Consider the following 22,802-nt stretch of genomic DNA (forward strand, 5'->3'; position numbering starts at 1 on the left):
TGAGAAAATGAAAAGAATTCTTTATGCATCAACAGTCGGGAGCTTGATGTACGTTTTGTTGTGTACACACCTCGACATATGCTATGCAGTTAGAATTTTCAACAGATATCAGTTCAATCCTAGATATGACCATTGGACTTTCACTAAAAAATATCCTCAAGTATCTTCGAAATGAGGGACGATATGCTCGTGTATGGTGTAAAGGATCTGATCCTTATTGGATACACTGATTCCGACTTTCACACCGATATCAATTAAAGAAAATCAACTTCGGGGTTAGTATTCACTCTGAATAGATGAGCTATAGTATAGAGGAGCATAAAGCAAAGTTGTATTGCTGACTCCACCGTGGAAGCTGAATATGTACCTGCTTGTGAAGCAGCCAAATAAGTAGTATGGCTTAGAAAGCTCCTGACTGATTTGGAAGTTGTTCCAAATATACACCTACCGACCACCCTCTATTGTGATAATAGAGGAATAGTTGCCAACTCAAAGAAACCTAGGAGCCACAAATGCAGAAAACACATTGAGTGAAAGTGCCATTTCACCAGGGAGATAATACACAGAGGAGATGTGATAGTCATGAAAATAGCCTCTGCAGATAATGTAGCTGATCTATTTACAAAGGCCCTCCCGACTAAAGTGTTAGAGGGTCACCTAGTAGGATTAGGACTACGAGTTTCATAAATCTAGGGCAAGTGGAAGAATGTCAAGGGTAAATAATACCCTAGTTTATTGTATTATCTCATTACTCAACATTGTATATTTATATATATATAAATTCACTGGAGTTTTAGTCCAAGTGGGAGTTTGTTGGGTTGTATGTCTTAAAATTCTCAATTTGTAATGTCAAACACATTATATTTGCAGTAAAGATGTTATTGACATTTATTCAATAAAATTATTTGTTGATTATATAAATTGCACTTGTAATGGTTAAATCCAATAAACTAAGATCCATGGCTATTACATGAATATTTGGACTTTATGTGGAGACATAAAGATGGATCGAGTTCGAATAAATAGCCAAAACGATTTATAGTATATGAATAAGGTCGATGTTGGGTTATATGTCCTAAAACTAGCAGTTTGTAAAGTTAAAAATTTTCTATTATCAATAAAGATGTTATTTAAAATTTCTTCAATAAAATTGTTATTAAATTTGTAAATTGCACTTGTAAAGACTAAATCTAATAAACTAAGATCCATGATCGTTATATGAATACTTGAACTTTATGTGGAGACATAAAAGTGGATCAGGTTCGGGAAAATAGTCAAAATGACCTATAGTATACAAATAAGTTTGGGTGTCTTATTCTGGTAACACTATTAGATGCGACCCACTCTATAGTTGTTACAATTTATTGTAAGGTGCTACAAACAAAGTGATCCTGATTCGTTCATATATTGACATGAGGAGTGGGGGCGTCCTATGCAATGAGTTTGCATAAGATCGGACCAAGAAATAAGTAGCTCTTACTTTATAATGTTGTTTACTATTTAAGAATGACTATTTTGCTTAGATGACCTAAGTAACTCGATCTTAATCCTGAGCTAACTATGAACTCATGTTTATTAGGGATAAACCTTAGATTTGTATAGGTGAAGGTTGACTCAACAGCATCGGCTCAATAAGCCTCCTATTTCAAGGGTAAGACCGGTTAGATAGCTGGGGACATAGGGTACAAAATGGAATTCACACTACCCGATTTAAGGATAGGAGGAAGGTTGTTCTCTTAAGTGTTGAATCCAGGTCTTGAACAAGGGGCCCACTCTCTCATTGACCCAAGAGGAATACAGTTTAGTGATTGGATCACAAACCAATTGTTCGTTAGAGGATCAATGGAACTTAAGGAGCAAGACGTAATTCCGGGAGTAAAACAACATTTGACTCAGCCGATATTATGAACAATCTATGAAGGGTAGACTTACTGGTTATAGTTAAATCAAGTGGACACAAGTATATCTACAGTGAGGAGAGTGCAACTATCGAGTTATAGTAGTGTGACTCAGTAGTTAACGAATATTAATTAATTTGATCTAAAGAGTTATAAGCAATCAAATCATTGGAGCTCATGATCTGTAGGTCCATAAGATCCCTCTACTAGCTCGTAAAACATAAACACCTTGAATTACTAAATTGAATAAATTTGGAAATGATATCAATTTAAAGTGTTCAAATTGAATTTGGGGTTTGTATAATTATATTTGATATAATTAATTAACGTTTAATTTACTGAAATTAAATGAAATTAGAGAGTTTATAATATTTAAATATTGATTTAAATATTAACTACATGAATAGGATTCATGTTTAAATTAGGCGTGTCATTAATTTAATATTTGATATTAAATTACTATTTAATTAATTAAATTTGTTTAATTAATTAAAAAAATCAAAATTAATTGTCACAATTGAAATATTAGTTTTGATTTTAATTAACTTTGAATTAATTAAAATTAAAGATTGAAAATGGAAATTGGAATTTTGTACTTGGTAGTAGTTTTTTTTCCACAATTTGGTGAAGTGAGGAGGTGTTTCTGTAACATCCCGCATATTTTTTTTATATAATAATGTAATTTCAGTAACGTTATCCTTGGTAATTCAATAATTGCTTGGTCAAAGGGCATTTTTGGAATTTTGGATCTCAAGTATAAATGCGGGAATTTAAGTTTGTCGGAAAAATTAAAATTATTAAATTTTGAATTTCAATGTGAAGGTTATGGCAGGAATTAATTTTCCTTTCGAAACGGAAATAAATTATTATAATTATACTTTCCTTTTTAATTATTATATTTTAAAACCCCCATCAATCCTACATTTATTATTATCTTTAAAAAAATAATAATAAAAAAAAAACAATAAAAAAAAAACCAACACTCTCCTTCTTCTTTCTCAAACGGCAAAACCTCCCCAATTTTTTCTTCTTCTTTCCTCCCAAACCCACGAATGTCGTTTCCCTCACTGCCCAGTATTCGCTGTCGTGTCTCCCTCGCTACCATTCCGAATGATGTGCGCCTCCTTCACCCCCATTCAGATTTGAACGTCGTGCTTCCTTCACTGTCTCATCAGACCCGCCGCCGCACGAGAGAGATTCCTCATAAATCGCAGCACCTCATCGGCTCAGATCTGTCTAGCTGTCGTTCCCTCGCACCTCACCGACTCAAATTCGACCAGCTACCGCTTCTTCACACTTCGCCAGACCCAAAACCGTCGCCGGCCGTCTTCCTTGTCGCCGTCGGACCTGTTCTTGGTAAGGTTGTGGTAGCTTGGTTCGATCTCTTAGCCATTAACGTTGGGTTTCGTCATTTTGATTCACAGTTGTTGGGTTTTTATTTGAAGGTGAGTTTTAGTGAAACTTGGAATTTAGAGGGAGCACCGTTAAGGGAAATTGGAAGTGACCTTCATCCTTTGGCTAAGTTTTTGAATATTTTGGACTTGGGTCTGAAGTGTTGCTGTTATGGTTGAACTAAAATTGTTTGAGTTCAGTGTTAGGGCCGCTACTTCTAGTCGTTATAGTTTGGCCGTTGGAGCTTCATTATCCATAAAGTTTCGATTGAGGTAAGTAATCTTACCACTGGAACCGCCCACGGGCCAGGCTTTAGTTGTATGCTAGCGTGATGAGTGTATGTTATAGTAAATGTTAGCATGTTGATTGACAGTATGACCTGAATCAAAGTATGTTCTGGCACAAGTTCTGATTTGTTTACATACACACCTAAGTACTCGATCGTTAGAATGTGATAGTATGTGTTTTCATATGTCGATATCTGATCTGCTGGTGTTGAGGCATACTTGCATGTTGTGGAATTATGATGTAAGGTATACATGAATGTTGTATAATATGTTGTTAAGAATCATGTGTATGTGATGAAGCCATGGTATCAAGGATTTTCATGTATGTTTTAGAATTGTACAATATTGATTCTTAGAACGTTGAGATTGTGTGAATATCCTCATTGATTAGTTAGATGCTCACCAGTTTGTGTTTCCTTCGGGATTCACCAGTTTTGTGGACATACTTAACTACAATAGGGTAGGACTCAGTCTCTTGTTTGTTCCATATGTTTATGTGCCATATGCGGGTATCTAAAGAACATAGATGTCTAGCCTGACCCTAGTGGTGGGGTTATTTACTGAGTATTTTATACTCATTTTGTCTTATGTTGATGTTTCAGGAAAAGGTAAAGATATACCGGTGATGGCGCAACGAAATTCGTGATCGTGTCACTGGGACTAGACCTTTTCACTTCCGCATCTTGAAATTTGTTATTTGGTTTTACTGTTTAAAATTTATTACTAAAGATTATTTCTTTTATATGCCTTTGATTAGCCTTTAAAAATTTTGGGTACCCTATTAACTGTTTTAACAATTGCATTTAATAAACGCCTTATGAACTTCTCTTGTTTAATTAGCATTTATTTCAAATAACTGACCGTCGTTTTAAACTCTGTGCATGCATTTATTTTAGTAACGGCCTTACCTAAGTCCTAGGGGGTCGGGTCGTTACAGTTTCTCCTAAATTAACACATCTTGCCCATTAATTCCATGCATTTTAAAGTGACATCAGCTGGTCTCTTGAGTGCCTGCATGAAAGGGAATGATAAAACTCTTCAATTTTGAGATATTATGGAGTCGAGAATCAAGCCAACAGGATATTTTAAGGTTTCGTTATCTTCGTGTTCTCATCTAGCTAAGACCTATATGGTGATCCGTATGAAGTTAACGAGGGTCCAGTTAGACATATTTAGGTGAACCATATACGGATCCATCTTAGATAGCATTCTCTCCCTTAATGGACAATTGATACATTACCTACTTCTCAGGGAGGTTGTGGATGATAGATTGAACGTAATTTCTGCAAGTGAAGATAAAACTTACTAGTTGAAAAAAAACGTATAAATAAATTAAAAAAAAAACTTAGGAGAAAGTTGACTTAATTTGACCAAGTCGACTTTATAAGAGAGTTGACCTGGTCAACTTTACGTTCAACTTCACAGGACAAAAGTTGAACAAAAGAGTTGTCTTGTAAAGTTGAACCAATTTCACTTTTGTGTAAAGTTGGACAAAGTCATCTTTGTGAGAAAGACAACTTTATGAAACATTTTCTTAGAACTTTATGAGAAAAATCACAGAACACCAGTAATAACCTTCCCATGTTCAATCATGTTCCAGTACTTTTCATTTTTATATTTTCTCTCCATTTTTTCTCCTAAAACGTAAGACTTCTCGTTTGTAATGTAAATAAGTGAAAAAGAAGTAATTACTTCATTGGTTAGTTTTTAAAAAATATTTTTTTGGCTCCATTTTGCCGACTTTCTGAAGAAAAAAAATAAAAGATTATTTTTCAACATATTTGTCTCTTCTGGAACTCTAGAAAGGGAAACAAATTGTTCCTCTAAACTTGAGACTCTCTGAAAAGGATTACTCTTCTGGAGTTGGGGACCCTCAAGTGAAGCATTTCTTTATTGAAAACAAAATGTGAAGCTGAAGATTGAAGTTTCTAATTTAAGATACGTGAGTTAGGTAAGTTTGGTGATTTCATATTCAAGACAATTAAATGATTGAGGGGCAAAATTGTACTTTTACGTTGTGGGTCCATCCATTTAAAGTTTGAAAAGTTGAAAATTAGGTTAAAAAAAGTAATTTTTAAAATGAGGCTACTTTTGAATGGAACATTTTTTTGGAGTCAAAACCGACAATTTTTCGAAAAAACCCTCAATTTTCAACCACTTTACTACAAATTCAGGGGTTGGTTTCAAATAAAGAAAATGACTTATTTACAAATATAGCAAAATTTCATTATCTATGGATAATACACCGCAATAGACATCTATATCACGATATATCATTAATAAATAATGACATTTTATTATATTTAAAAATATTTCCACCAGTTTTTGCATTTAAAATAGGAAGTTTTAAGCTTTTCACTATTGGATAACACTTTTTCTTTCTCTAGTTTTTGTTTGTTTTGTTTTTTTTGTTTTTTTGTTTTTTTGGTTACTCAACAAGAATTTATGTAAATTTATTATTAACTAATTCTGGCTAATTCTAGCACTCATCTGAAAGAAAATGAATGAGTGCTCAAATATAAGAGCCTAAATCAAAACATTTAAGTAATCCAAATACTTTCCATAAATCTAAAATGAAGTACATACAGTTAATTTATTTTGAAAATTCATTTCGTTTTGTTTTTTATTTTAAAAAATTAAGTATGATTCCTCACAATTCCTTACCATAATTTACATTTTTAATAGGTATAAGAGTTGAATTCTTGGTTAAATTTAAAAAATAAAAACAAATTTTTGAAAACTACTTTTTTTATAATTTTTAAAATTTGGCTTGATTTTTTAACTATGGTACAAAATAGATAATAAAGCGAGAATTTTAGAGTTAGAATGAGTGTTTGTAGACTTAAATTTCAAAAATTAAAAACAAAAAATGAAATGATTACCAAAATGGTTGTATTATTTTTTCTTTATAAATTTTAAAAACATACTCCAATAGTGTTTGTAAATTGTTATTATTGTTATTATGTAATAAATTTTATTAAAATTTTACTTTAAAAAATTATTAAAAGTATGATTATTAAGAGGGTAAAAAAACTTTTCATCCTCAATTCTTATGAAAGTAACAAATTTAGTTACTTAATTGTAGTTGACCATGATTTAATTTATGTACTTTCAAATTTGTAACAATTTAGTCATAAACTTTAATAAATAACAAATTAGTTTATATACTTTGAAATTTGTAACAATTTAGTACTTATCATGAAATTGTTATCAAAATTAAGTATTCATTTTTATTATGGCAAATAGCAATTGATACCCTTCAACTTTGGGGATTGTATCAATTTAAATCATAAACCAATAATTATCAATTTAAACTTTAAAATTTAGAGGTGTATTAATTTAAACCATGAACTTTGAGATTTGTATCAATTGAAACTCCAAACTAATAATTATATCAGTTCAAACCCTAAACTTTTATAAGTGTATAAATTTAAACCCTAAACTCTAATAAATATATCAATTTAAACCTGAACATTCAAGAGTGTATCTAAATAAAACACAATGAAAGGTTTAAGTTGGTACAATTATGAAAGTTTGGAGTGTAAATTAGTACAATTATTAGTTTTGGGTTTAAATTGATACAATTTCCAAAGTTTAAGGTTTAAAGTGATACAATTATTAGTTTAAGGTTTAAATTAATACAACACCAAAAATTTTGGGGGATATTTGCCCTTTTTATTATTAATAACTCGTAAAAAAAAAAAAAATCTAATATCAAGTCAATTTGTTAATCTACATGTATTATTTTCTTAATTTTAATCCTATAAAGAAGGGACTAAATTGTTACGAAGTTATGAAATATAGTGATTAATTGTTACTTAAAGTTTAGGAACTAAATTATTACAAATTTAAAAGTATATGAACTAAATCATTATCCATCAAAATTCAAGGATTAAATTATAAAGTTAAGGTACGAATATGCATTTTTATGATTTGGTTTAAATCCTATTGTGAATCTTGTTTTATTTCGGTCATAAACTTTAAAAAACAACTAGTTTTTCTTGAACTTTTAACAAGTGTTGATTTTGGTCTCTACTAAGATCGTTTGATAAAATTGTATGTAACATGTGCTGACTAAAATGAAAGGTGAAATAAAATGTCAACAACCAATGACCAAAATACTGAAAGGCCAAAATTTTGAATGCAAAATTACGTTTGAGTTCTCAATAGAAAATCATTTTACCATCTAATTTAAAATTGAAAGCCTAGATTTTTTAGCGTGACTAACTTATTTGATAACATAGTCATTTAAAAATATAAATCATCTCATCATTTTGTTGAAGAGTTAACAAGATCTCAATAGCATAGTCAAAGTAAGCAATTTTTAAAAATTCAAAGACTAGAATAGACGTTTTTAAAAATTTAAAGATCAAAATAAAATAAAATTTAAAATCTAAGGACGAAAATAAAAATTAAACCTACTGGCTTTGTTTCCCAAAAAGCAAAATATCTCCCTCCCCTAATTTTCCAAACAGGAGACCTTGGCTTGGCTTCAAAGTCCGCTACTTTAAAAGCACTCGCAGTCGCAACCGTGTAGTTTGAGCTCTACAGAGCAAAGCACTTCGCTAAAACCCTCCACAAGAAAAACCCTAATCCATCCTTTTACTCTCCCAACCAATCCATTATGGGTCGCCGGAAAAATGGCAATCACACTCCAACCACCCTCAACGGCTTGCCTCAGCCTCAGGGTTCGAAGATTTGCTTTGAAGACGAGGACGAAGCTCTGGTTGAAGAAACCACTGAGAGCTCCAACTTCGACGAGTCCATGTGCGAAGCCGCCGACGACTCTAACAGAGTCACTGAAGACACCGCGTGCGAGCCCGGCCAGTCCTTCAATGATAAAGATGATAAAACCAGCGCTGATTATTATTTCGATTCCTACTCTCACTTCGGTAATACTTCATTTATTTGCTTTTCTTTCCAGTTGGTTTTAGGTTTATACTTAGGTTTTATCATTACTGCGTCGATTAGTTTGGATTGGTTTATATGTTTTTCGATTTAGGTTTAGTTTCTCGATTTTTTTTTTTTTTTGAATGATCATGGACTGCTGGTTCACTTTTTGTTATGTATACTCAAGTATTATGCTGAGAGTGGAAATCTAATTGCTTTTTATTTATTTGTTCGTTTTGCTTGTGCAGGTATTCATGAAGTAAGTTTGTCCTACATTGATTCGAGCCTGAACAGCTAAACTCATTTTCATATTGTATTGTTTTGACTCAGCTGCTTAAATTTGTAAGGTATTTAGCATGATTGTTTTATCTTTGCAGGAAATGTTGAAGGATACAGTTAGAACTAAGACGTATCAAAATGTTATTTATCAAAATAAGTTTTTATTCAAAAATAAAGTAGTTCTTGATGTGGGAGCAGGAACTGGCATTTTGTCCCTATTTTGCGCGAAGGCAGGAGCAGCGCATGTTTATGCTGTAAGTACGGGAATTCTTATGGGAAGTCCACGGGCCTACTGTTTTCCCTTTTCTTTGGTTTATTGTTTTAGTTTTTGTTTCTTAGGAGTTGTCTGTTTGCAGGTCGAGTGCTCCCATATGGCTGACATGGCGAAAGAGATCGTTGAAGCAAACGGATTTTCTAATGGTATTTTCCTTGGATTTCTTGTTTACTACTTTTCCTCTTATACCTTGTTGTTTTTTCATGGGATTGCCTTCTCTAAATTACCTACATCTCGTCATGGCAGTTATAACTGTTTTGAAAGGGAAGATTGAAGAAATTGAGCTTCCCGTCGCCAAAGTAGACATAATTATTTCAGAATGGATGGGATACTTCTTATTGTTTGAGAATATGTTAAATACAGTCCTATATGCTCGTGATAAGTGGCTTGTAAGTATTTTGTGGTTCTGTTGAGATTTTCGCATTAGTAATCTGTTTGAAGAATGTATTAAAAGCTAAATGGACGCCGACTTTAATCAATTTTCTAGTTACTAAAATGCAAACACATTTTCTTTAGCTTCATGTTAGGCTTTGTATGCCACACTTGAATGTCCATGTGTGAGGCTATAATTTTACTTGTCTAGAGTCGCCTGCATCTTCATTTTTGCAACACTTTAACAACACTCATTTGTTCTCTTATATGAGAGGGTAAATAATTATTTTGGTTTCTGTAATGCAGGTTGATGATGGTATTGTATTACCGGACAAAGCTTCTCTATATTTAACAGCTATCGAGGATGCAGATTATAAAGAAGACAAGATCGAGTGTGAGTTAATTTACATGTGCCACTCCTGGTGTATCTTATCTCTTTAAGATGTTTTATTTAGCCCGTCCATGTACACTTTGCATTCATATGTGTTGCCAGAAATGTTATTTGATTTGTTCAATTGTATATGTTGCATTTATTTTGACGTAGTTTCCTTGTTCATCTGCTTCCTAAAATAGTTTGGAATAGTGTATATGGGTTTGACATGAGCTGCATCAAAAAGCAAGCCTTGGTGGAGCCTTTGGTGGACACTGTTGACCAGAATCAAATTGTCACCAACTGTCAGCTACTTAAGGTGAAAACTACACACTTTGACCAAAGATTTGAGTTAATGTTTGATATCTCGATGGGACATGATCGTTTCTTTGCTTCTTGCATCACATCTCAAAGTTTCGACTTTTCGAAAGATTCAATTATTAGACCAATTTTTGTTTAATATTACTCGGAGTTATTTCCTTAAGATTCTTCGATGACCGTAATCTCATCCCAGTTTTAAACATATGGACCATGGAATAAATATTGAGAACTATGTGTATGCGACAAATGATATGTATATTACACGTTGCTTTTAGTTTGCCTGCTCTTAAGCCCCGTTGTTTTCATTATGGATGACATGATTTGGTGGTCTCATTCAGACAATGGATATATCGAAAATGGCGCCTGGTGATGCTTCCTTTACCGCTCCATTCAAGCTTGTAGCAGAACGCGATGATTACATTCATGCTCTTGTAGCCTACTTTGATGTATCTTTTACCAAGTGCCATAAGTTGACTGGATTCTCGACTGGTAAATTTCTGCATTTTGATACTAAAGTAATTTGCTTGACATGGTTTTAGTAGATCTTGGATCTGTTTGGTAACTTTTTTCGTTTCTTTTTTTAGTAATTTGCTTGACATGGTTTAAGTTTTTTTTTTTTTTTTAATCATTTTAAAAAACTGAATATGTTTGATAGCAATTTTATAGTTTTGTTCTCTAAAATTTTAAATTAAAAAATGTCATGAATATAAGTTTTGAAGTAAAATATCAAAAAGTATTATATTATATTTATTTTTAGATATTTATTATGCATTCGTGAGGTAAAAAAAATGATAAATATTTGTGTTTTGAAAAGAAAAAAAAAAACAACGGCTAATTTTTTTTTCTTTGGACAATGTGTGGGTGGGGAATTGAATCTTCGACCTCAAGGTTGATATACACACTCGAGGTTGATGGCACATACACTTTATGGCAATTGAGTTATGCTTATTTTGGCGATATAACTGGTTTCGGTGTTTTCATTTCCAAATGAGAAACGAAAATCAGAAACAAAAAATAATCACAAGACGGGCCAGCTAATCAATAGTGAACTGATCTGCCAATTTTAGCTGTAGAGTTAATGTAATCTTCTACGATATTATATTTTACAGGACCAAGATCAAGAGCTACACATTGGAAGCAAACAGTTCTATACTTGGAAGATGTTATCACGATTTGCGAGGGAGAGACTATAACTGGGAGTTTGAATGTTGCTCCAAACAAGAAAAATCCTCGCGATATCGATATCGTTCTCAAATACTCATTCAATGGACGTCGTTGCACAATCTCGAAGACTCAACATTACAAGATGCGTTGATTCTCAACAGTATCTGCAAACTTGGCTTGTCTCTGAACACAATCAATGTCTTGAGTGTTGCTTTGCTACATCCTCTTAAAGGGTTAGGTTTGGCAATTACAACCGTATTGACATGCTTGTATTCTTTTTGCCCATCCGTATGCTTTAAATTCAATCTATAGATTCCTCTTCTACTATATTGACAATTCTTGATGGCTGGTATTTTGCTGATGTGAGTGAGAAAACAATTTATAATGACATTTCCTAAAAATGAATGAAAATAGATCCCTAAATTTACTTTCATGAAAGTAAAGAAACAATTTAATCCTTTTAATTTTAATTGATGGTTCATATATTTTCAAGTATAAGGATCAAATTATTGTTACAAATTTAAAAGTACAGGAACTAAATTGTTATTTAGAGACCAAAAGTGTTAAACTATGTGTGAAATTATTACTTCTATGAATGTTATGTATGTTTAGAGATCAAGAGTATTTCTAAGATAGCTCAGAGATCATGGAAGAAAACTGAAAAGTGCTTTTTAACTGTGGAGAAAAACTGGAGTGCCTCTTTCAATAGCAAGTCTTGGTTTTTCCTCGATATAACTGAAAAGAACCACAAAATTTCAGAACATGGATTGATATGAACCACAACTCTTCTGTATTTGCTATCAGATTTACTAGCTAACTTCCTATCGGGGCGATGCAAATACAATGAGCTATTTGTAGTGTTAAAAGAAGATATTTCAAACTTCAAAGTTCTTGTTTGATGGGCTTTGAACTTTTTAAGCCTCCAGTCTTTGCTCTCCACCAATGCCTTACTTTGTTTGAGACTCTGTAAGCATGCTGTTTTATTGCTTCCCCTGCCTTGGAAACGCCTTTAGTAATTCTATTTTTCCAATCACTTTTCTTGCTCTCTTTCTCCCTCAAAACTTTGCCCTACAAAAAAAAAACAAATTTCCCATTAGTTTGTTTATGCAAAACATCCACAATCATTAAAAGTTTCTGGCTATATAAAAGATGTTTTTAAGTACCAATTTTGAGGGGAAGTTATCGTCTTCATCCTCGTCTTCATCGTCATCTTCACCTCCGAAATTCTTCATGTTCATTAGATCATCTCTTGAATACATTTTCATGCCGGGTGCTCCTGGCATTCCCTGCTTCATATGAAGAGTGTGGATAAATGTTGAAAATAGAGGTAGTGCATGTTTGGGAGTAATTTTGAAATGATTAAAATTACTTCGCAATACACCTTTGAAAATCAATTCAATGTTTAATTTTATATTTTTATAGTTAATTTTCATATTATTAAAATTGACTTTGAATGATTAAAAACATACTTCGAGTGGGTTTGAAAATGACAAGTGATTTTAACTATATTTTAAATTCTGCGTACCTCCATGGATCTCAACATCTTTTCCATCTCTGCTTCTTTGGATGACTTAGCCACAAAGGGCTCACCTGGAGTCCTATCCTGGATTCCAAGGACAATATAAGGAGTCAACTATAGGAGACGGGATCCTGATACCAAATGGTTACAAGTTGGAAACAAACGAACTTAGGATTGGTTGACAACAATCATCATTACTTTTCTGTTTTTCAACATAAAACTAATAACAAAACATGCTTATTAAATGGAACAAAATAATTTCAACCTCAAGCTTCATTAGTAATATCCAATATTTAGCACTTACAAATGGATTCATTCGTTTATTTATTTTTATCAGATACATGACATTTATTATCAAAGAGATATAAAAAGGGGGAGATGAGGTATCCCTATAGAACAACAACTTACAAAAAAAGGAGCCAAGTAGTATGAATTTGGGTTTGACTATAATTACAAAGGAATTTAGAAGTAGAGCAAAAAGAGTAACCAAATTTCAAAAAAAGTCACGGTTAGTTTCTTGATCATGAAATATTCTAGAGTTTCTTTCAAACCACAACCTCCAAAGGATGGCAAAGACCTTAACCAATTGATTTATTTAGTTAAGAAGTTGGATGTCAAACATTTCTCCGTACGGAATAACCATGTAAGGCCCACCATCTCTAATTTAACTAAAACATATAACTAGGTGGCCCCATTAGGCACCTGGAATCGAAAACTTTATAATGGAAATGACAATAATCTAACCCAAGAAACAGACAAAACCAAAGAAGGATGTATAATCTGACAAAGGTTTCATCATATATCAATTAGTAATTAGTAAAAATGGGATGTAATTAGTTAACTACCTTAGGAACTAAAGGCGGCTTAGTACTGCATGATTTAGTGAGGTCCTTGCACAGATAGTTAACCAACGAATCAATCGTTGGTTTGGAGCTATACAAGTATTCAGCAACATCAGTATCAGAATATCCCATGACCTGCAATATAACAGAACATATTTAAGCATTTTCCATATTGTCTTTCTGGGAATCAATTCCTTCACAAAACATAATTCTGTAGGGTCAAGGCAATACTAGGAAAACAAAACTTTGACTCCACTTCAGTAAGTTCCTTCTGGCTATTGTTTTACTTGACTAAGTACATTGCAGTTACTAAATAAGTGGACCTCAATATTTTGATCTACTAGAGATTAACCACACACAAAAAGTAAGAAGATTCTACATATTAGAGGGAACAAAGAATCAGAAAAACATCAATAATAAATGAATACAAGAAAACTTCTCATTTCTTATCTTCCCAGATTATGGAGCTGTAGTTCATTCTAATTGTTGCAACAATAAGGGTTACACACTCAAAGCAAGGCCTAAACATACCTCTTGACATGCACGCTCAATGGTTTTGCACTCTGAATTGCATTGTCCTTCGGTGTTCTGATCCACTAGCTGAGAAGACATGAATCTTCAATGAGTTACATGGTTGGAGAATATTGAAGGAAAATGAGCGTTCATTCATATTTTGAGTACCATTTATTCAATATGGAATGTTTAGTTTGATGCCTGGGACATGTCCATTCATTCTCCAAGTTGAAAATACCAAACCCAAACAGTAATAAATTAAATAATCATGTCACCGAATTGCAATGCTAAATCTATCAATTGTAATGAAACAACAAAATCTCATCTCTGTAACCCTGTTCTTCTTACCTCAAGCCTATCACCTTGTTCAACAATGTCAATCTGTAAAATCCAATCAGCTTCTGCCTTCTTCAGATTACAAACGTTCTCAGCTATTTCGATAATTTGATACTCCGAGATCTAAAGCAAGAACCCCAAACACGGAAAACAAAAATAATCAAATGCAGGAAAAAAAAAGGAACTAATGCCACTGAACATAATCTCTAAATTAAAGAATCCAAATCCGATCCATGAATTACCTTCTTGGGAGAAATCTCAACTTGCTTCTTCTCAACTTGGTGATACAACTGCGCAGCAAGCTTCTCGCAAACCTGGCATTTGATGTACGGAATATCCTCTCTTCTAGCAGCCGCCGATGGCTTCTTCGAACACTCAAACGTCGGAAACAAACCAATGGCCAGAATCACTAAAACAACACTCACTAATCGCTTCATCTCCTTCACGAATCTCTCGGTTTCAGGATTCAACAACGGTGGAAGAAGAATTCTTCGTTACAGAAATGGCGTCACCAGTGGAATTCTTACAAGGATCTGTTACCAAAATTTGGACGACATTTGGAATCGGCTCAAATCAAAATCGAACAATTTATCGAAGAAGAAGAAGAAGAAGCCGATTTTCAGTCGTTCAACTTCGGTCTTCAAAAAGGAATTAAACACATATATATACAAATAAATTGAGATGACATGGCGTGATTTAATTGGTTGTTCTAGTAATTTTACGTGGGCTCATTTATTTCATCCAATAGGGTGCAAGAAAACACGTCCCTTTTTGCAATTTCTTGCTAATTTAGTATATATATTAAAAAAAAAAAAGTAAAAATACCTTTTTGTCCCTAAGTTTTAGTTTTGGTTTGGTTTCTAACTTTCCTAATATGTTTGTATTTGTTTTTAGTTTTTTATTTTTAATTTTTAAAAATTCAGGACATAAAATCTCTTCTACTTCTAAAATTCTTGTTTTATTAACTATTTATCTATCAATGTTTTCAAAAACTAAGTCAAATATTGAAAATTTAAAAAAATTAGGATTTAATTTTTTTTTTGTGTGTTTTAAAATTTGGTTAATAATTCAACCTATGCAATGTATAGTAAGAAAACGGAAGAAATAAAATGTTTTAAAAAACTAAAAATAAAAAACAAAATAATTACTAAGGGTTTTAGTCATTAAATTTTAAGTTTGGTTTTAAGATAGTGTCTATGTTTCAAAACATTACAATTTTACCTTTTGAGATTTTTTAGTTTTGTTTCTATTTGGACTATAAATTTCAAGATTTACATTATTGACCTCGAATTTTCATAGAATATCCACTATCAGTCATTGAGATTGTCTATTAACTAACCAAAAAGAATTGTGAAATGAAAATTTAAAATTTAATTTTAACCATGGTGAACAATTGTGACATTACATTGTGAACAATTGTGACATTAAATTTAGATATTAATATTAAAGATGAAAAATAAATATTTAATTAAAAATCGAGGTTGTAAATCTATGAAAAAATTCTAATATGTAAAATGGTAACATTTTAAATTTAGAAATTAAATTGAATTATGTTCCAAAAAAAAGAGATAAATTCTTAATTAAATGATATATTTCATCACAGCCGTTCATTTACTTTTAACGGCTAGACATGATCCCACGTCATAAATGGGCTCCACCATTTTCATCCGGCGTGGCACCTTTTGCAAGAACCCTCTCAAAACCCTAGCGCCCGACTTCATTCAGAAAAAGAGAAACTTCTGCAGTGTCTTCCAATTCTCTCTCCAGTGTAATCTAATCGATTTGAACTTCATAAGTTTCAACCAGTTTCATGGCTTTGGCTCTTGTTGAATCGATGGATTCTATGAACCCTTTAAAGAAAAATCCTTTTCTCGGAGAAAATTACGAATTTACTCTTGCGCAATCAATCCAAAATGTTATAGCTGAAATTCGCAAAGGAAATTCTGGTTTTTCTCAATTTACGGAAGGATTCTACGAGTTGATTGAAGCTAGAGCTGACCCACCATTGGAATCGATCTGGTTCTACTCCGCATTAACGTTTCGTAGCCGTGGCCTCAATATCAAAGGCGACTTTTTGGAACGAGTGGCAGCCATGAAAGTCTTGTTTCAGTTGGTAAGTTCTTGTTCGGCTCCCTGTGGTTCTTCGAAGACCATTCCGTTGCTTTCTCCAGTGGTTTCCGAGGTTTATAAATTGATTGTGGACATGCTTGGGAAGGATTTGGCCTCGAAAAGGGAAAAGAAAGCAATGAGAGAGGTTAAATCTTTAGTTGAAGCGATTCTGGGCTTTATAAATCTGAGTTCATGTAAGGATTCGGACAAGAATGATGATGAATCTCTTGACTTCAATTTGATTACTCCTTTTGTGGATTTAATTAGTGTTTGGACGCACCCAAATGAGGGATTGGATCAGTTCTTACCGCTTGTGAGCAGTGAGGTTCGTGGGGAGTTTAGTTCAGGCGTCTGTGATGTTCGTCACTTGGCTGGAGTTGTAATCGCTGAGACATTTCTGATGAAACTGTGCTTGGATTTTAACACTGGGCATTCGAGGCAAGATTTGGAGAAAGATCTAAGGATATGGACTGTTGGTTCAATAACTCGGATTAGGAACTTCTACTTTTTTGGTTAGTGATACGAAATCTCATCTGAGTATTGGTTTGAGTCTGTATGGCGTTACAGTATTTATTAGATTATATTAGATTGTTTATGCTTCCTATGATATATCTATTTATTTTCCTGATGTTGGATTCGATAATATCTTATCTGCTCCCAGCTGGTTTGTTATAGCTCATACTATATTTTATGTTGTTGTCAGCCGCATTTATTAAGTAAGATGTCCCTAATGTTTCAAATGCCCAAGTCTCTAAATTTTCAAGATTAGGTTTAAAAAGTCCCTTTTATAACAAAATCATCAAATAGGCCATTTTCCCTCTCCCTATTCTTCAAGTTGCATTTGGTTGAAAATGAGAGAAAGAGAGAGGATGAAGTGGGAGGGGAGATATCAAGAGAGAGAAGAGGAGATGAGGGAGAAGGAGGAGGGAAAGTAGAGAGAGGAGGGAAAGATTAAAAGTATAATTCTTTTTCTAAATCATCTTGCCAAATTAGCCATCTAGTGGATTTTTTATTTAAATTTAATGGTTTTGTTACTAGAGGGAAGAGACCCTTTTAACCTATTATTGAAAACTCAAGGACTAAGATGACCAATTTGAAACATTTTGTTTAATCCTCAAGGACCATAAAGGAATTTTTCCCTTAAAAAATGTTGAGAAAAAGACGATATGCGAGCATCATTAAGGGTGTGTTGCCTTAGGTATAACCTAAGCACACCCATTAGAACAATGATTGCCCATTGCAAATATTGTTGCTTGTTCTGATGTATGTTTTATTCTGCATCTAGTTTTCAAATTTAGAATTCTGTAACGTGCTCACATCTTGGTCTATCGTTGTATCAACAGAAACTCTTGTAAGATTTCTGCTGGAGGCGACTTTACCTGTGACATCTCTATTGGTAAGTTTTGCTTTTTTGAGATTATTTGAACGTATTGGTGTGTCTTCCTTCGAGTAATAATGTTTTATAGCTTATGTATTCGAATTAGTCTGTTTATTGGGTTTGTTCATTGGTTTGCATGCCTTTCTATATGCACACGAGAGCTTTTAACTTCCCATCTTTAGCATATTTCCTGATAGACCACGTTTGTCTGATTTCCAGCTAGACCACATTTTTGTGTATAATGACCTGACTCCCTAAAACTTGTACTATGCCATTACTACATGTATGCATACATTTCAAAACAACCCTTTTTATGAAATGACTAAAACCAAATAAATTTTATAACTTTTAATAAATCTATATAACTAAAAATCTTCGATCAAGGTGTCCTTAAAAAAAAAATAAAACAACATTGGAAAAATTTTATCTCGAACATCTAACAGTATAAAAACTAAAAGTTTCTAAATTCAACAGCAAAGTTGAGATTTAAAATACAAAAGGATAGAAACATAAGCAGAAGCATCTGTTTAGGTCCTAGTGGCACGGTCACGGATTACTCCTGTTATTCTCCGATGTGTCCTTACCTTTACCTGGAAAACATAACATAATAAAGAATGAGATAGCAAATCATATGCTAGATGTGACTTTGATAGTCTTGGACATGTGTGATTTTGACGTTATATTAGGCATGGAATGGTTGGCTGTCAATCATGCCAGTATAGATTGTTCCCATAAGGAGGTGATCTTTAACCCTCTTACGGGTGCTAATTTTAAGTTTAAAGGGGTCGGGACTGTGGTCTTGTCCAAAGTAATTTCAGCTATGAAAGCCCACTAGTTGCTTTACCAAGGTACTGGAATATTTTGGCCAGTGTGGTTAACACCAGAGACAATAAGGTCGCCTTGACTTCAGAGCTCGTTGTAAGGGATTATCCAGATGTTTTTCTAGAGGACCTCCTAGGTTTGCCATCATATCAGGACTCAGGAGATAGACTTCGCTATCGAGTTGATACCAACTATAATGACCTGGCTTCCTAAGACTTGTACTAGGTCGTTACTACATGCATGCATACATCTCAAAATGACAATTTTTATGAATTGGCTAAAACTAAATAAATTTTATAAAATAAATAACTTTTAATAAATCTAAATAACTGAAAATCTATGATCAGGGTACCCTTAAAAAAAATAAAACAACACTGGAAAAAAATTATCTAAAACATCTAACAGTATGAACTAAAAGTTTCTAAATTCAACGACAAAACTGAAATTTAAAACATGGAAACATGGAAACATCAAACATGAGCTGAAACATTTATCTAATCCTAGTGGCACTGTCACGGATTACTCCTATCATTCGTCGATGTGTCCGTACCTTTACTTGGAAAACATAACATAATAAAGAATGAGCATAAAATACTTAGTTAGTAACCTCTTACTGAGGTGAGGCTATGCATACATATCTGCAAATGCATGCATATTGGTGGAATAAACATATTGAAATTCATCAAAGAATCTTAAGATCATGAACACTTGGAAACATGAAAACATGGATGGCTATCTAGTGAACAAATAAACTCATACTAACACGTATCTGGTGGCTTGAAAGCACACAAAAGCATGGTAGGAAACCTATCGGTTCCCAAAGTTGAACATGGTAGTGAATCCGAAGGATCACGGTAATGTGGTAGGGAACCTGTCAGCTCCCATTAACATAGTAGTGAACCCAAAGGATCATGAAAATTGGCTACAATTAAAAGGACAATTGACACCACTGAACGTGAATCATGTAACATTTATCACACATTGTAATGAATAGAACATTCTCATGGTTCTAACATGCGCATAACTGAATCAATCAACATACACCATATTTTTGGGGTCTAATGCATGCTTCTGAATTTACTTAAACTAAGGAACTAAAATACCCGACACGAGGACGTTCCAGCTATCACTTACCTCAAATCTAAATCCAAGTAGCTAGCAATTCAAACTCCTCTTTATCCTACCAAAATTCTTGAATTCTCCCCTGAACACAAATTGACATTAAATTAGGTACGTTGGACCTAAATACATTCACAGAGCTAACCAAAATACATCCAAAACTTCAATCTGAAATTCAAAACTGCATAGGTAAAGCAGGTTTAGTCAAAACTAAACGGGCATCCACAATCCTTTCAAGAACATCCATAAACACTTACCAAAATCTTGCCGAAAACACCCTTATCGATGCTGGACAGCCCGCTTCTGCCTCTAAAACTCCTCCAAACTCAAATCTAAAATACAAACATAGTGGGTTTATTACATTAACCCAAAATTAAGTGGGCATTCGAGACCATTCAAAGAATTTCAACAAAATCCCTAAAATCTTACCCAACCACACTACTTTGGCGAGTGGTGACGGCGAAATATGGTGTGGTGTACAACAAGGTCAACTGTGGATGATGATCAGGACGTGCGAATCAAACAGAGAGAGAACTAAACGTTGTGAGAGAAAAATCGCGCAACGTGCAGTGAGCGGCAAACCCATGGTCAGAACAACGGTCTTCTAGAAGAGAGGCTGGTGGCGTGCGACAACCAGCAGTGAGTTGACAACTGCTGGTGCGACGACTGGCTGGCTAGTCTGCTGGAAGTGGCAGATCGTGAGGGAGAGATCCAGTTGAAGGGGTTGAAGAGAGAGAAAGTGCTGAAAATTTCAAATCTCCAAATTAATTTATTCAGCTTTCCTTAAATTAAATTCAAATTTCCAAATTTTTACAAATATCACTTAAACTAATTATCTTACCTCCCAATTTAATTTTAGCCTCAATTTAACAAAATAAGGTCCAAATAATTCAAGATTATTTAATGAAAATTACCCGAAAATTCGAGTGTGTGTTAAATATCAGGATAATCTATCTTATTCACATTATTTGAACCATTTCTAGGGTCCATGCTAATCATCTCCAGGCCGTTCCAATTTGATCAGATGTCCCGGAAGGGACTCTTTCTTATTCACATTATTAACTTCAGTCTAAGGAAAACAGAGGTTATGATCCTGTTTCAATTTTTCCATGACTGGAGCTGGGAAAATCAAAGCTTTTGGAGAACCCTGACTTAATAGGTCTGGTTTTCCTGGATTTTTGCTCGCACTTAGTCTGTGGTGAAGAATTTCTGTTTGGAAAATAAATTGATTGTTGTGAATATGTGCATGCACTCTGTCCTCAGATTTAATCGACTGTTATTCTGGTTTTAAAATCATTTGATGTTATTGTAAACCTTTTCTGTAGAGTACTGAAGATGAAGCTTTGTTAAGGAAGGTTCTATATGATTCTCTTATATTGGTTGAGTATTCATTTTTGAAACCTGAGAAAGCCATTGACTTACCTGCGGAACATGTGGCGTCCCTTGCTGTCAAGAGATTGATTCTTACTCATGAGGCCATAGAGTTTTACAGGTATGTGAAGAATTGAACATTCCGGGAACTTCAATTGAACCATCCTCCAAATTTTTATTAGATGGTCCAAATTTTTTAAATTAAAAGTCTTATTGGTTATTTGTTGTATAAATATTTAGGGAGCATGGAGATCAGAGCAGAGCCATCTCTTATCTAAATGCCTTCTCAAGTTCATTTGTTTCTTCTCAAATTATTAGATGGGTCAAAAGCCAAATGCCCAGCAATGAAAATGTAAAACGTCCCAATGGGTCGTCGCCTAAAATAGTTCTTGGTATGTTGTTGATAATAGTTTTGACGTTATAGTATACACCTTAACAGTATAGTCGAGGATGTAATTTACTGTTCATTTTCTTCCAGAGTGGCTTCTCGAGGCTGAAGATCAAGGTGTAAGAGTATTCGACAAGACCATTTCCAATCGTTGTGCCAAATTAGTTCTTGATACTTCCAAATCAGTCTCATTGGCGGGAGATAAAGTAGATGACGATCTTTTGTTTTACATTGACAAGCAAGGGGAAAGTGAAAATGGAAGTGAGGACACAACGATGGATGAATCGGTAAATGCAGCTCTTGTTTCTGTGGCTCGTACAATGTCAACGACTGAAAATGGTTCCGGAAAGAAACGACAGAGAATGGTGAAAAGAAAGAATAAAAAGATTAAATTTGTTAAGTACGATCTCGTTCCGAGCTCTGATACTACCCAATCGAGGTCACCCTTTGATAATAATGATACAGACAGCGAGGGCAAAGTTCATAATCCACACTCCGACGATGATTCTGACATTAAAGAGTAATGATTCAAGAAGAAAGGTCGGTATTTGGTTGCCACAACACAACTTCAGAGTCGGTTCATTTTCTCCCTGTTCTTTTGTTCAAGATCTTCCTGGAGTAGCTGGCCGAGTTACAAGGTTGACGATACTTGATATGATGCTGGGAATGGTGGATTTTCAACTCCAGGAGTGCAACAATTCAACCAAGGATTGTAAATGTAAAGTGATTCATGATCTAATCAAGGAAAGGAAGAAAATGGAAAGACATTTCAGGTCATTATAATGCTGCTGGGTTTCATGAAGATGAATCAAATATTTAACTGTACTTAATATACTGTATTTTATTACTTTTCTTCTTTAAAAAGAAAAGTAGCATCTTTAAGTAAATTTCTCCTATAAAAGCCTAAAGGTTCTTCAGGATGACCATGGTCCATACTTAACATTAAGGAACTAAAATATCACAATCGATGTAAATATTGGTAACTTAGATTTACGGATATATCGATGGACATTGAAAAAATCGTTGGATGTTCTAAGAAAAATTATGGATATTATAGAAATTTATAAAAATACTGTGAATTTTTTTAGTAGAATTATACAACAAATTTATTTAAGTAATAAACTATGATTTAAGCATATAAATCAATAGTTAGAAGGG

General features: G+C 33.6%; 4 protein-coding genes across 5 annotated transcripts; 3 read left to right on the plus strand and 1 right to left on the minus strand.

Moving 5' to 3' along the window:
• The first annotated feature begins 2,830 nt into the window (after positions 1-2,830).
• On the plus strand, positions 2,831-4,413 carry LOC120071578 (uncharacterized). 2 transcript variants are annotated; one of them, XR_005480292.2, is made up of 3 exons: positions 2,831-3,254; positions 3,344-3,562; positions 4,180-4,413. XR_005480292.2 is itself a non-coding variant. In XM_090310652.1 (2 exons), exons 1-2 carry the CDS (start codon positions 2,951-2,953, stop codon positions 4,221-4,223), a joined length of 348 nt encoding a protein of 115 aa, XP_090166778.1. In that variant the 5' UTR covers positions 2,831-2,950; the 3' UTR covers positions 4,224-4,413. The 2 variants fall into 2 exon arrangements, 1 of the variants encoding a protein (XP_090166778.1); XM_090310652.1 differs by lacking the exon at positions 3,344-3,562.
• A 3,681-nt stretch (positions 4,414-8,094) lies between these two features.
• PRMT11 (arginine methyltransferase 11) lies at positions 8,095-11,574 on the plus strand. The gene is made up of 9 exons (XM_039023633.2): positions 8,095-8,469; positions 8,716-8,726; positions 8,845-9,000; positions 9,103-9,166; positions 9,267-9,409; positions 9,699-9,786; positions 9,966-10,081; positions 10,422-10,572; positions 11,193-11,574. The coding sequence occupies exons 1-9, from the start codon at positions 8,202-8,204 to the stop codon at positions 11,396-11,398; spliced, it is 1,203 nt and encodes a 400-aa protein (XP_038879561.1). The 5' UTR covers positions 8,095-8,201; the 3' UTR covers positions 11,399-11,574.
• Positions 11,575-11,894: 320 nt separating this feature from the next.
• Positions 11,895-15,099, minus strand: LOC120071382 (nucleophosmin). The gene is made up of 7 exons (XM_039023635.2): positions 14,700-15,099; positions 14,470-14,580; positions 14,140-14,208; positions 13,612-13,743; positions 12,773-12,850; positions 12,411-12,533; positions 11,895-12,315 (listed from the first exon to the last, which is right to left on the minus strand). Exons 1-7 carry the CDS (start codon positions 14,892-14,894, stop codon positions 12,130-12,132), a joined length of 894 nt encoding a protein of 297 aa, XP_038879563.2. The 5' UTR covers positions 14,895-15,099; the 3' UTR covers positions 11,895-12,129.
• Positions 15,100-16,126: 1,027 nt separating this feature from the next.
• On the plus strand, positions 16,127-22,564 carry LOC120071696 (uncharacterized). Its single transcript, XM_039024075.2, has 5 exons — positions 16,127-17,078; positions 17,910-17,962; positions 21,211-21,377; positions 21,497-21,648; positions 21,735-22,564. The coding sequence occupies exons 1-5, from the start codon at positions 16,268-16,270 to the stop codon at positions 22,166-22,168; spliced, it is 1,617 nt and encodes a 538-aa protein (XP_038880003.2). The 5' UTR covers positions 16,127-16,267; the 3' UTR covers positions 22,169-22,564.
• The last annotated feature ends 238 nt before the right edge of the window (positions 22,565-22,802 follow it).

Source organism: Benincasa hispida, chromosome 2 (assembly GCF_027475165.1).
Source record: "Benincasa hispida cultivar pf3 chromosome 2, pf3_genome.v1.1, whole genome shotgun sequence".
NCBI classification, from domain to species: Eukaryota; Viridiplantae; Streptophyta; class Magnoliopsida; order Cucurbitales; family Cucurbitaceae; genus Benincasa; species Benincasa hispida.

Coding starts and splice junctions, on each gene's coding strand:
- LOC120071578 (XM_090310652.1), top strand. CDS start 2,951: ATGTCGTTTCCCTCACTGCCCAGTATTCGCTGTCGTGTCTCCCTCGCT. Junction 3,255..4,179: donor CGCCGTCGGACCTGTTCTTG/GTAAGGTTGTGG, acceptor TTGATGTTTCAG/GAAAAGGTAAAGATATACCG.
- PRMT11 (XM_039023633.2), top strand. CDS start 8,202: ATGGGTCGCCGGAAAAATGGCAATCACACTCCAACCACCCTCAACGGC. Junction 9,787..9,965: donor TAAAGAAGACAAGATCGAGT/GTGAGTTAATTT, acceptor TTCCTAAAATAG/TTTGGAATAGTGTATATGGG. Junction 10,082..10,421: donor CCAACTGTCAGCTACTTAAG/GTGAAAACTACA, acceptor GGTCTCATTCAG/ACAATGGATATATCGAAAAT.
- LOC120071382 (XM_039023635.2), bottom strand. CDS start 14,894: ATGAAGCGATTAGTGAGTGTTGTTTTAGTGATTCTGGCCATTGGTTTG. Junction 13,744..14,139: donor TTGAGCGTGCATGTCAAGAG/GTATGTTTAGGC, acceptor GTTATATTGCAG/GTCATGGGATATTCTGATAC. Junction 12,316..12,410: donor ATAACTTCCCCTCAAAATTG/GTACTTAAAAAC, acceptor TTTTTTTTGTAG/GGCAAAGTTTTGAGGGAGAA.
- LOC120071696 (XM_039024075.2), top strand. CDS start 16,268: ATGGCTTTGGCTCTTGTTGAATCGATGGATTCTATGAACCCTTTAAAG. Junction 21,378..21,496: donor GAGGCCATAGAGTTTTACAG/GTATGTGAAGAA, acceptor ATAAATATTTAG/GGAGCATGGAGATCAGAGCA. Junction 21,649..21,734: donor GTCGCCTAAAATAGTTCTTG/GTATGTTGTTGA, acceptor ATTTTCTTCCAG/AGTGGCTTCTCGAGGCTGAA.